At 37.7% G+C, this 14,523-nt stretch overlaps 1 protein-coding gene across 2 annotated transcripts in view; it reads right to left on the reverse strand.

Annotated features, from left to right (window-relative positions):
• Nucleotides 1–272: 272 nt before the first annotated feature.
• CACNA2D3 (calcium voltage-gated channel auxiliary subunit alpha2delta 3) overlaps nt 273–14,523 on the reverse strand; it is a 1,031,774-nt gene continuing 1,017,523 nt past the window's right edge. For both annotated transcript variants that reach the window (XM_074284452.1, XM_074284451.1), the window contains 3 exons: nt 5,957–6,072; nt 5,504–5,583; nt 273–703 (listed from right to left, as the gene is read on the reverse strand). In XM_074284452.1, the coding sequence (XP_074140553.1) occupies nt 611–703; nt 5,504–5,583; nt 5,957–6,072 (289 nt within the window). In that variant the 3' untranslated portion in view covers nt 273–610. The remainder of the gene's footprint in view (nt 704–5,503; nt 5,584–5,956; nt 6,073–14,523) is intronic.

The raw sequence follows: 14,523 nt of genomic DNA on the forward strand, positions 1-14,523 counted from the left end.
ATATTTTGCAATGCATGATAAATATAATTCATTAACTAAAATATCCATCTGTGACAATGTCAAAGACTGTACTCCTTTCATTGTCTGTTTATCTTCTCACCAGTCTTTCACTCAATGAGTCCACTCAAGTTGTTGATACTTCCTTGTGCTCTCTTGACATGATATGGCGACGAATGTTTATTCACAAGAAAAGACCATCTCCCAATGAGTACTTTGAGTTTCTTAAATGGATACTATATGAAAAGTTGCAATACTCAATTCAGACAAATTGATTATGATTTTAATATACTTTATTTAAAAAGTACACAGGTGTAAATTGGTGTCAATGGAACAAAGCAGAGAAGGACCACCACCTGGCTATCAATTAATGTCCTGTTTCTGATGAAGTGAGATTATCATATGGCAACTGCACATTTGCATGACCGGCAAAGTAAAAAGATAACCTTTTTTTTTTTTTTTCTTGACATATCGTTAAGAGTTTATATCACGCACAGTTAAAATCATGAAATGCTGATGGTTGGACTATATTTCATGTCGTCTATGTTGCACCATATTTCAGTTCACAGTTTATCCATGTAATTAGCATGCCAAGTGAACAAACCAGTCAGTGTCACCTTGAGAAAAGCATCAGAAGCAGCGGGATCAGAAGGAGAACAGGAGTGGCGCAGAGGCCCAGGGCTCCCCCACATTCTCTTGCATTTTCCTAAAGAAAAGGGTACAAGGATGGCATTTGGTTAACTTGAGAGTCTTTGAATCACCTCAGTGATTTCTGAAACACATTATTTTTCTGCCCTGCATTAGCAAAATTAACACAGTAACGGTCTCCACAGAGGCTCCTCATCCTACAATATTTTCCTTTCTTTCAGGTGTCACCATGGCCAACAAAAAGGTTCCCCAATGGTCAGGCTGCTAAGAATGGGCCTTTCTAGACTTAGGAAGATTGGTTCTTAGATAGCAGATCTACTTCATAACATCCAACTGGGTAAAATGCTCCAGAGTTTTCATCCCAAGGTATAGCTTTTCAGAACCTTAGGCCACCACTTTGATGAGTAGAACATTTAAAAGTTAATAATACAGGGGAATATGTTTGTCAATATCTCACTAGACTATAGAAGAAAAATTTTTAATTTACATAAATGTATCATATATTTTAAATCCATGTTCCTGCACTATTGATGTAAAGTATATAAAAAAAGAACAAGGTTCTTTGGCAAAAACAAAACAAAACAAAACAATTCTGCTTATGCTTTATAGATCAGCTATCTTTTAGAGAAAAAGGTTAGGGAAGGGGTAAGTCTTCTATTGTTTTATCTATTATTTAAAATATTTAACTTTGTGATTTTTTTTTTTTACTTTGGGATACACAAAGCAGAATAGGAACAGGAAATATAAAAATCCTAATCAATTAGTGTTAGAAATAGCAAAGAAGATAAAAGTAATTTAGACCTATATCTTGCACTTATACTTCAAAGAATTAAATAAGACAATGGTCTTAAACTTTCTTTGAACTATAAATAGATTAAAAATGGAATTGTGAATGGGAGAACTTTAAAGAATTTTTTTAAAATACAATGCATATTAGGAGAAAGATAGTTGTGTTTGGACACACTTAAACAGAATATTACATGATAAAAGCAATATAAATAAAATTACAGAATACATTTTTGACCACCATGATGGTTAAAATATTAATGAAAATATACAAGAAACTCTGTTTTTTTATTGCAGTTGTAGCTCCCAAATCACAGTGGAAAGATGGGCAAAAGAAGTCAGCAGATAATTGTGTGAAAATGTAAGAAATTATTCATAACTCAAAAATTCCCCATGCAAGTAATAATGAAATAGATAGAAATAAAATCACTTGGGATTCCCACCACATAACTTTCAAAATGACAAAAATAATTGAAAATAATAAAATTAAATGCTAACAGTGTTGGGAATAAAGAAGGATGCTCATCCATTACTGGAAGAATTATAAACCTTTTTCTTGGTAGGATTGTGTGGGAGTATATATTACAATTTTATTACATAAAAAATAACCATGTGGCAACCTCAAAAACTTTTTTTTCTAGGAATATGCTCTAAAATGCTTTTTTAAAGTGAACTACCCAAAATTTTTCATATTATTATCACATTTAATTAGGAAAGCTTTAAATAACCTAAATGTCCAACAATAGAAGAATGATTCAAAAAATAATGTGAACCAGCAATTATGAAAAGTGCAAAAAATTCTGCAAAGACTGAAGGGCAGTCTAGCACAATAAGAAGAGCAATGGATTTAGAGAAAAAAATCTACTGCAAATCTTGCTTTGGCCTTGCTACCTATGACAAGTTGGGTGAGTCATTTACCCTCTTGGGTCTTATTTTCCTCATTTGTGTATTGAAAAGGCTGGGCTACAAAGCCTCTATATTTCCTCCTATGATCCTATGGTTTTTATAAAATAATGCAAAGTGGGGGAAAAAGGTAGAACTTAAGAATGAAAAGCATAGTAATGACATGAGAAATCCCACAGCTCAGAATTGTTGGATCAAAAATCAGAGTAACACGCAAAGATGGTCCAAGTTATTTTAGGGAAAAGTTTATTGACACAAAGAGAAAATGTTAATGACAAACAATTTTCTTCTAGTGATACAGAAGAAAACAAAGAAATGAAAAAATTAGAACAATTATATTCAATCATAAACTTTTATGAAATAAAGGGTAAGAATGTTTTAGAGCAAGAGAAATAAATATAGAATGCATAGATCTTAAATATAATTTTGAAATATCTAGTAGTAGGAAGAAGGACACAAGTGATCACATAAGAATGTTTAACATAAATCTTAGCCAACAACTAGGGCAAGTAGAGGGAAATCCTCATGACTACTGAATTGATATGAAATGGATCATAGTTTAATGAGGTCCCTCCTTCTCTTTTTGGATCCATCTGAATATGAAGATCTGAGAGAAAAAAAGTGAATTCAAGGTAAAAGAATCCTGATGAGGATTTTGAATATGGGACTAAAAATTGTTCTATAACATGTACATGTTCAAACAATAATTGTTGAGCAAGTATAATTCATATATCAATATTCAAATTGGTTTTGAAATAAAATTTTGAGTTAAAAATAAAATACAGTTTATATTCTTTAATGGAAGATCCATTGATTCACTATTCCCTATGAATAATTGTACTATTTGGAGCCCAGTTACCTAAACTGTAGTTTGTGATTTCATATGGAATCTCAAAATTGATTGTAGGGGTCATGAAATTATGATTTATTATCAGTAAATGTTTGATCCATATACCTATTTTGTATACCTATATACCCAGGATCATGAAAAAATTTCTCAAGAAAAAAGGAGTTGTGAGTAGAAAAAGTTTAAGAAGTCCTGATCTAGATGATGGGTTGGAGCCAGAGAAATAACTCCCATGATGCTAAGGCTTGCCTTATATCACCACCATTTAGAGTATGCTAAGTCAAACCATAGGAAGAACATTGGACTGAATCAGGAAGACCTGAATTCAAATTTGACCTAAAACACTTCATAGCTGAATAAATCACTTAATCTGTCTGCCTCACTTTCCTAATCTATAGAATGATGAAAGTAATATGATCTAATTTCCCAGTGTTGCCATGAGGGGGAAAAAAGAGATTTATAAGGAACTTTGCAAATCTTAAATCTCTATGTAACTGCTAGCAATTAGCCGTTAATGTCGCCAGATCTTCAGGTATGAATGTCTAAGAAAAAGAGTGGGTTTAAAAATGGTTGGATTAGTCCACAAAATTGCTGATCAGTAGTAAAAAGTTCACCCCAACTATGACTGATTGCTCAAAGTAGAAAGACAAAGCACATTCATTTCTTCTTAACTCTATTCTCCATCATCCCTACTAAGGATGGACCTCCTCCTTCTAGAAAGGAATAATAGCAAAGGTATGATGAAATACAGAAGGCAAAAATAATTTCCACTTTATTTTGGAATGGAGTCTACACTTTGGTAGCAAAGCAAAGGGTGATATATTGGGATTAATGTGAAAAGTGCTTATTCTCTGAGCATCTGATGGTGGAGGGACTTGGAATACAGTGAGTGAGTATGTTTAAGGAAGGGAGAGGGAGCTGCTCCTGAAGGAGAAGATCATCTGGGAATCAACTTTATGAGAATTAACAAGTTTCCAAAATGTAGGATAATCAGGAGGGCTAGAAGCAATGGGAAAGGAGATTTCTTTAAGATGAAAATGGAGAATATGGAAATTCTCACATTTAAGTTTCTCTATCTTGATAAGACCTTTAGAGGAAACTAAAATCTAAATTAAGGTGGAAGTGAAGGACAGTGTTTTGTATGATATGAGAAAGGGAATAGAGAGAGTATAGTGAGAACCTGGAATAATAAGAAAATGACTAAGAAGATATTTTTCTCTGCTTTATCTGGACTAAATAACTAATTGAAATATGAGGGATCTAAAGTCATTCTCCCAAAGGATAATTGGTCAGATGATATGAATAATCAGTCCTTGAAAGAAATATATACTATTAATCACCAATTGAAAGTTTTTTTTTTCCATTCCATTGGGCTTTTTAAAAGTTTTTTTTTAAGTTTTTGTGTTTCCTCTCACATCCCAACAAATGTCAACAATGGACGGATTTGGGGAAGACAAATTACACTATATGAATGGGTACAACTATTCTGGGAAGCAATGTGGGATTCTACAAAAAAGTGACAAACATGTCAATTCTCTTTAAAGCAAACATTTCTCTACTACATACACACCCAGATATTTACAGCAGCACTTTTTGAAACTTCAAAAAATTGGAAACATGGGGAATTACTATCCAAATTATAGCACATGAATGAAATTAAATATAATTTTGATAGAAGAAAAAAAAAGAAAATATGAAAACTACATAGAAATTCATGAGGACTTGTATGATTTGATGCAAAGTGAAGTGAACAGAACCAGGAAAATAATATTTTCAATAACTGCCATATTATAAATGGAATTTTTAAATCAAAATCAAAATTCGCTAACTATAATAAACAAAATTGACCTGAATTAGACATATGAGGTTATATCTCCTTTCATTATGTGGGAGGCACCATGAGTTCATTGGTTAATTTTGCTGAATTGCTTACCTTATCCCATTTTTTTTTCTTTTTTCTTTGTTATAAGAGCTAACGCTCTCAATGGGAAAGGGAAAGGAATATATGGACAGTGAAAGTGATATAAAAAAATACAAATATTTTAAATCCCTTTCATCTTTAATACCCTTAATTTGTTTATTTGACATCTTCTTGCAGAAAAACAAAAGGCCACAGAAATTTTGTTTTCTGTGGTGGGGTTCTGCTAAAACTTACAGTGGTAAGGAGGAGGTAGGATTAGAAAGAGAAGTATTTAGCCTCTAATTATTATCCCCCCATCATATACACACAAATACACACACACCATACATGTGTACACACACAAACACCCTACAGGCACACACAACTCCCATATTCACCCATTTACTTAGGTTATGACTTACTTCAGGATGAAAGCCATGACAGGATTCTGGTCGCCTTCTGATTTTCTGTGATTTCAAGCGTTCACACTTAAGGGATTCATTATGTTTACTATAGTTAAGGAGCAATCTTAAGTATGTTATTTTTAAATACAGTTTTTGAGTGGCTAGAACATGAATAAAATCTCTCTTAAGGACTTCTCCTTCTCCCTTCCCCCACCCCAAGAAAAGCCTGAAATAATATCTTGTCCCTTTCCCCTTTAAAACCCCAGAACACTGTGAGAATTAGCCATGTAATTTGATGAAGAATTCTGATTTACTTTAAATAATTGGATTTCATGCCAACAGTTCATCAGATAAAAAATGAGAATGTTTTCTTTTCCTGATTCTTTATAATTCCTTCCACCTTGGCTCACAAGCAGTAGCATGTGTGAAACGTGTGATTTGTGCAGGTGCTCGGGCTTGCCCAGGAAAGGATATACCTGATTTCAATTGGAGCCATGGTGATGGGTGACACAGAATCACAGGCACATTGGTTATCGACCACCACCATGAACAGATTGCTGCTTGGGATCTGCTGGATGACAAAGGACCTGCAAAAACAACAGGCAGACAATCTCAATGTTTCATCTACCATCCACCAATAAACTGCATAAGGGCGCCATTGTTCCTTCCCTCAAGATGTCGAGGACCTGAGATTTCACTAGGATGGGAAATTAGTGCACCAATACCAACCAACCTATCACTTATTATTCTACAGAATTACTTGAAGTGCCAAAAGGTGTCAGAAAACGAGCATGATTTGAATCCAGTTATTCTTAATTTAATTTCTAGCACTTTATCAGACTCTCAAATTGCAAACATAATCCTGGAAAACTGAGGAAAAAATGAAGCAAATCTTGTTTCAAAAGCTGTCTTTAAACTCTTCCAAACACAATCATTTCTTAGGCTCTGGCGTTGTCTCTTGTATCTCTTTCATGCTGAAACAGAGTTAACATTCAAATTTAACAAGCATAGATTTCAGGTTTATGGTAGAGAGAAAAATGTCCTGTATACTAAATCATAGCTAAAATCATAGAGATGCAATACTTAAATTCAACAATTCAGATATATTCCACAAGTACTTGTAATGTTCTGGACACTATATTGGGAAGTACAAATACAAAGACAAATACAACGCTCCGTCCCCTTCAAATTCATGCTGCTTTTAAAGAGCTGGAATTCTCCTGATGTCTTGTAAGAAGTGATATTTGGGTCCACTGATAAGCAAATACTTCACACACACACACATACACACACACACACACACACACACACACACACACCAATAAATCCAAAGTAATTTTGGCTACAATGGGGCACTAACAACTGGGATGGTGAGAAGATCACTAAATTCTTATATAAGAGATGGCTTGAGCTGAGATTTGAAGCCAGTTCTGGCTTCTAGGAGGAAATAAAGGAGGACTATATTCCAATTTTGGGAGCCAGCCTAGGCAAAGATGCAGAGATGGGGAAAAAAAATTGAATATAGTACATGAGGAAGTAACAGATAGTTAAGCCTGTTCACAATATAGTATATATGCAGGGAAATTCTGTGGAGTAAACCTGGGAAGGAAGGGTGAAACTATATTGTGAAGAGCTTTAAATGTCCCTCCAAAAAAAAGATCACTTTATTCTGAAGACAAAAGCATAGGAGTAAAGATGTGATATGATTTAATCTTTGCTTTAAAAATTTTAGATGGCTTAAAGTCTAAGAAAGATATATATATATATACATATGTATCTATCTATCTATCTATCTATCTATCTATCTATCTATAGAGATAGTCAAGTCAACAAGCATTTCTTAAGTACCTACTATGTGCTGTTCCCAAGTATGCAAAATGTTAGGTGAGGTAAGAGGAGGAAAAGTTCAGCATTTCTTAAGTGCCTACTATGTGCTGTTCCCAAATATGCAAAATATTAGGTGAGGTAAGAGGAGGAAAAGTTCAGCATTTCTTAAGTGCCTACTATGTGCTGTTCCCAAATATGCAAAATATTAGGTGAGGTAAGAGGAGGAAAAGTTCAGCATTTCTTAAGTGCCTACTATGTGCTGTTCCCAAGTAGGCAAATATTAGGTGAGGTAAGAGGAGGAAAAGTTCAGCATTTCTTAAGTGCCTACTATGTGTTGTTCCCAAGTATGCAAAATATTAGGTGAGGTAAGAGGAGGAAAAGTTCAGCATTTCTTAAGTGCCTACTATGTGCTGTTCCCAAGTAGGCAAATATTAGGTGAGGTAAGAGGAGGAAAAGTTCAGCATTTCTTAAGTGCCTACTATGTGCTGTTCCCAAGTATGCAAAATATTAGGTGAGGTAAGAGGAGGAAAAGTTCAGCATTTCTTAAGTGCCTACTATGTGTTGTTCCCAAGTATGCAAAATATTAGGTGAGGTAAGAGGAGGAAAAGTTCAGCATTTCTTAAGTGCCTACTATGTGCTGTTCCCAAATATGCAAAATATTAGGTGAGGTAAGAGGAGGAAAAGTTCAGCATTTCTTAAGTGCCTACTATGTGCTGTTCCCAAGTAGGCAAATATTAGGTGAGGTAAGAGGAGGAAAAGTTCAGCATTTCTTAAGTGCCTACTATGTGCTGTTCCCAAGTATGCAAAATATTAGGTGAGGTAAGAGGAGGAAAAGTTCAGCATTTCTTAAGTGCCTACTATGTGTTGTTCCCAAGTATGGAAAATATTAGGTGAGGTAAGAGGAGGAAAAGTTCAGCATTTCTTAAGTGCCTACTATGTGCTGTTCCCAAATATGCAAAATATTAGGTGAGGTAAGAGGAGGAAAAGTTCAGCATTTCTTAAGTGCCTACTATGTGCTGTTCCCAAGTATGCCAAATGTCAGGTGAGGAGGAAAGTTAGCAGTGACTGGGGAAATCAAGGAGGTCTTTCTGGATGAAATGGCATTTAAATTGGTCTTTTACAGTTGAGTTGGGATTCCTGGAAAAGAAGAAAGGACATTTCAAGTGGAGGAAAGTGAATGAGAGAAGTCACAATCAGAAAAGTGTGGAATATGGAGAAGGAGGTGAAAGAGCACAGGGCTTTGTAAGAAAGGTATAGGAAATAAGGATGAAGAGAGAATGATGTCAAATTGAAGAAAACGCAAAATCAATCATTTTCCACCTACTGATATTTTCATTGGACAGAAATGATCTTCTTGGCCAACAAGCAGCTCATCTGGATTTGTCTCTGAAAACTTACATTTTCAACTTAAGTAAATTCAAAGGCTAAGGGTCCCCAAGGTTATTTTTGCTTTATGAAACATCCTGACAACATAAGGGCAAAGGTCAACATATGAATATCCTCCTTTGAAATCCTTCATTACATCATACTGGTCTAGGTCCTTTACTTCGTCTCATCTCCTTCCATCCTCCTCCTCTCTCCATGGCTCATTGCCAATTCTCCTTAATTTTAGCGATTTCCCTCTGAGATTACCCTCAATTTAACCTGTCTATATCTCATTGTACACAATTGCTTGTATGTTATTATTAGATTATGAATTCCTTGAACCCAGAAACAGCATTTTTATCTCCCTTTGTAGCCCCAGAACTTAGCCCAGTGCTGGATGGATAGTAGCTGCTGAAAAAAAAAAAAAGAAAAGAAAAAAAAAAAGCTAATTAATTAACTTATTAATTGAGCTTCAGCCTCCCCTAGTATTGAGCCTCTCCCTACTTCACCCCACACATGAACATGAAACTATCCCGGTCTCCCCAACATGTATTTAAGAAGTCCTTTTGTATTTTTTTAAACTTCCAGGTTTAGCTATTTCAAAGGCAAGGTGACACAATAGATAGGGAGTTAACCTCAGAGTCAGGCACACTTGCATTGAGGTACTTCCTCTGCCACACACTCTGACTGTGCTACTCTGGGTCAATCATTAAGCTCTCAGAGCCTCCAGACAATTAGGAGAAATTCTAAGTTCTAGGGGAACAGCCGAGCTGCATGAGCAGAGGGACTTTGTGGAAATTTCCTATAGCAAAAAAAAATCACAGGTCTGGTACAAGAAGTAATTTATTTTTGTTTTGATTTTTACATTTAATCACTGTCAACAACAAACATTTATTAAGTGCCTACTATGTGCTTGGATCTATGGTAAGCACTGGGCACTGGGTCAAGTGCAGGTAATAAAAAAGACAGAGAAAGATAGCCCCCCCCCCTCCTTTTTAAGAACCTTATATTCTTGGAGGGGGTAGGGGCACAGTAAGATTATATAAGTAAATATAAAAGAAGTTCAGTCATTTTTCAGTTGTGTCTGGCTTCTCAAGATTCCACTTGGGGTTTTCTTGGGAAAGATACTGGAGTGATCTGCCATTATCTTTAATTCATTTGACAGATGAGGAAATTGAGGCAAACAGGGTTAAGTGACTTACCCAGGATCATACAGTAAAAAAATGTCTGAAACCAGATTTGAACTCAAGGTCACTGCACCTGGCTGCCCATAGAATCAAAATGTACAAAAATGAAATACAAGCTATTCATTGTCCCAGCATGAGTGAGAAGCACTGGCCTTGGGATGCTTAGTGGCACAGAGTTGGGGGGAGGGAGAGCACTGTGCCTAGAGACAGAAAGACAGATTTGAATCTGCCCTCTGACGCTTTACTAGTTGTGTGACTCTAGACACAGTCTCAGCCTGCCTCAGTTTCCTCATCAATAAAATGGGAACAGCAATAGCATTTACCCTCCAAGATGGTTGTGAGCATCTAATGAGCTGATATTTGGAAAGCAAGGAACAGTGTCTAACACATAGTAGGCTCTTTAAAAATGCCCCTTCCCTTTATTCCTGTATCCAGGGAGATAAGAAACTCTGAGAGTGGAGTAGTGGGTCTACTTCCCACAGCTGTGAGACACTGAGGAACAAGCGCAGGATGCTAAGACCTGGCTGCGGAGGAGACAGCGCTCCGGAATTCGACCTTCCAGAAGCCCCGTGGCTGGCTCCTGCACGTGGGGACCCAGCGTGTTCGAAGCCGGAGGCTGAGGGAGATGGGCGGCTTTAGGGTCATTTTCATTCACACTCAGGTGGCACATGTTCCAGAATCCTTTGTTTCGTGTCAGGGCCCAACGAGAGCAGCTACGGCTCGTTTCTTTCTGCATGAGTTCTGAAGACACTGGCGTTCCATGGCTTTGCCCTGACCTGTTTGCTCTCAAGGGCCTATAGGAGGATAGTGGGGGCCAGAAACTGGAACCTCTGAGGGAATTGCTAGTAACCGTGACTGTGCTAACGTCATCCCCGCCCTGAGACTGAGGGACAAACAGTTCGGGTCAAGCCAATATTCTGTTAATCTTCCTTCTAGAATCAACATCGCCTTGGCCATTTTACAGCTGGATAAAGGAGCTTCTTTTGTGGTTGAAAAAACATATGGTTAATAACAATAATGATGATGATGAGAATAGGATCCCCTACCCAGAAATGCAGTGTAAACTCCCTGAAGGAAAGAATTCTTCCTTCCTCCCTCTCTCTCTCTCCCTCCCTCTTTCTCTTTCTTCCTTCCTTCCTTTCCTTCCTTCCTTCCTTCCTTTCCTTTCCTTCCTTTCCTTCCCTTCCTTCCTTCCTTCCTTCCTTCCTTCCTTCCTTCCTTCCTTCCTTCCTTCCTTTCCTTTCCTTTCCTTCCTTCCTTTCCTCCTTCCTTCCTTCCTTTCCTTTCCTTTCCTTCCTTCCTTTCCTTTCCTTTCCTTTCCTTTCCTTTCCTTTCCTTTCCTTTCCTTTCCTTTCCTTTCCTTTCCTTTCCTTCCTTCCTTCCTTCCTTCCTTCCTTCCTTCCTTCCTTCCTTCCTTCCTTCCTTCCTTCTTTCTTCCTTCCTTTCTTTCTTCCTTTCTTCCTTCCTTCTCTTCCTTCCACTCTTCTGTCTCTCTTTCCTTATCCCCCTCTCTGTGTCTTTCTCTCTGTCTGTCTCTCCCCTCTCTCTCCCTCTCCCTCCCTCCCTTTCTCTCTACCTCTCTCTTTCTCTCTCCCTTTTTTTCTCCCTTTATCTCTTCTCTCTCTGTGTCTCTGTCTCTCTCTCGTCTCTCTGTCTGTCTCCCTCCCTCCCTCCCTCATTCCCTTCCTCTCTCATATACTCAGTATAGAACACAACACTTGAAACATAACACGCTTACTCAAAGCTCCTTAAATTGAATTGAAGTCATTTGACTTTTCTGTACCTACTTCCTCAATTCTAAAATGAAGATAGCAACCTCTTCTTTAAATATCTCATGTGGGTGTATTATATGAATGTGGGTGAATATCAGTATAATAATATATTATTATTATATTATACTGATACAATGTCAATATATCTGTGAAAATCATAAAAATTAATAAATATGAACATAGTTTGAAAAATATGGCATGTTTTCTATGCTATAAAATATGTACTTTGTGGAAATGACAAAGACATTAAGAAATGTCATTAAAAAAAAAAAAAAGAAATGTCATAAAAATGCCATTAGCCTATTCAGACACTTACTACTTTTTGACCCAGGGCATGTCAGCCTCAGTTTCTTCATCTGTAAAATATGGAAAATAAAAGTTTCTAACTCCCAGGATTATTTTGGTAATAAAATGAAATCATATATGTAAGACTTTGCAAATGTATTACTTTCTAAAAGGCACGCTGTTGATATTATTATGGTGTAGCAGTGGATGCTTTATAAAAAAAAATTTCTCTATTTCCATTCTACCCATTCATATAATCCTATCCTTCCCCCCACAACACACATACATATTCCTGCCAAACCACCCTGCTTATTGCTTCTTGTATGGACATGATATAGTCAGTCTCCACACTTTTGCACTGGTTGTTCCTAATACCTGTAGTACTCTTGCCTCCCGGCCATGGCCATCTCTTAAGATGCTTAGGTCCCTTGAAGGCCACATGGAGCAAGAGTCTCCATAAATGCTTTTTTTGATTTCCCTAAATAAAGCTTCCCCCCCCTCCTGGGGCCTCAATGTTTTTTATTTAAAATAACTTTGCATTAATTTGGTATGTTTTGTATTTGCTAACACATGAATCTGTTGTTTCTCTTGGTAGAATATAAAATCCTTGAGAATGGAAGCTTTTTTTTTATCTTTCTCTTTCAAGTCACTGACATATAGTAGGTGCTCAACAAATATTTATTCAGTTCAACTAGATTAAATTCATTAAGATTCTGTTTGATCAGGAGAAGTCCTTTACATTCTATTTGGAAGGGAAAAAAACAGTCCACTAAAAAAGGTATTGCCAACGGAAAGATTAAATACTTTTCCATATTTTAAAAACTTACTGTCTGTACATTAAAATGATGCGTTGGAGGGATCTGGGCAATGTTAGCTGGAAGTTTCTGTGCACGCTCTATCTTTATGGTCCAGTGTGCAGAGTTGAACTCTATAAAGCACACCTCCAACCAGCTGGGCCAAGGAGCAACGCTGACATCAGCGTCATGGAGCATCTGGGGCTTGGCGGCCTTGCATGTGGGAGAAGAGGGGCCCATAAAAAGGCCAGGAAGCACATTCCTGACCAGAGAATGACAACGGCGGTTTATGGGCAGGAACAGCTCAAAATAAATGAGGTCCCAAAGTGGGTGCCTGTGTGGGGGCGGGGTGGGGGAGGTGGTTCTGAAGCTTCCACTCTCAGGACTGAAACAACCCAGTCCTGCCTTTTCCCAGAATTACAGAAAAGGGCCCAGGAGGGATTGCGAGGCTATATTCACGGGTCAGTGAGATATTCCATGGGCAGCTTTCCCTCACTGGTATCAACCTAAGGTGAATTTTTGGGGGGTCATGGTAGATTTGTATAAATAACTGAGGTGTGGGTGGGCTGCCCCATTCAACAGAAGCCAGTCGTTACCCTTTTGTCCCTCCCTATCGTTCCACAAGATGGGTACATTCTAAACAGAGTCCTCAACTTTATCTCCCAAAAATTACCTCTCAGACGGCATTTATCTGACAGCAAACTAGTCAAGGGGGTTTGTTCTCCACTCTATCCACTGTACCACCTAGCTGCCCCTACCAATAGATAGTAGAAGTTATAAAAATGCTTATTTCCCTTGCCTTTCCCCTTTTCTAGGTTTTTAATACACTCATATCTTTTTTTCCCCAATTTAGATTGTTCTCTTCTGGAAGCAGGGATCATGTCTTTTTCTTCCCTTGAACCTTTCACTGGACCTAGAGTAGCTCCAGTTGGCCACAAAATAATCAAAGCTCAGCTGGTGTTTTTAGTTGAGTAGTTGAAGGAGGAGTTTTAAAAATGAAATATCCTGAAAAGGGAAGAGGGAATTAGGCTTTTTTTAAAGAGCTGCTTGTCTAAGCAGTGCCAGAATTAAAATTGTAATAAAATAAAAGAAGGGGAGCATGATCTTTCATGCAAAGATGGCACCTACAGGCATGGAGGCCCTCCCTCCTTACCAAGGACATTGTAAAAGGAGGAGGTGCTCTTTTTCTTATGCCATGAAGTCCACAATATTGCCTACTTATGCCACCAAAGACAACAAGGCAACATGGGTCAGTTGCTTTGTCATTTTTCTTTTCCTTTTTCTGAGGCTGGGGTTAAGTGACTTGCCCAGGGTCACACAGCTAGGAAATGTTAAGTGTTAAGTGTCTGAGACCAGATTTGAACTCGGGTCCTCCTGAATTCAGGGCTGGTGCTCTATCCACTGTGCCACCGAGCTGCCCCAATATTGCCTTCTTATGACATATAGCTCACTTGCTAGTCTCATGTTGTGTTAAATAAACACTAGACCTCATCCTCCCAATGAAAAGGTGACTATCGGCCACTCAGAGAATCAAAGTCCCACAGTTCCAAGAGACATTGGTAGACATCTAGGGGAACGTGGTCTCTCTGACACAGTCAATTGATGGACATCGATGACTTTTGCTTGAAGAATGACAATGATGGGGAACCTTTCTCCCGAGCCCGTTATACCTCGAGAAAGCTCAGGTTCTTTTCCAACATCAGCCTCAATTCACAGCTTTGGAAGTGTAGTAGCTGACTCAGTTGGCAAATAGGAGCTAGGAACTACCGAGTTCAGAATTCTGGGAGGGAGATGGAGGCAGGTGACCA

Source organism: Sminthopsis crassicaudata, chromosome 1, assembly GCF_048593235.1.
Source record: "Sminthopsis crassicaudata isolate SCR6 chromosome 1, ASM4859323v1, whole genome shotgun sequence".
NCBI lineage: Eukaryota > Metazoa > Chordata > Mammalia > Dasyuromorphia > Dasyuridae > Sminthopsis > Sminthopsis crassicaudata.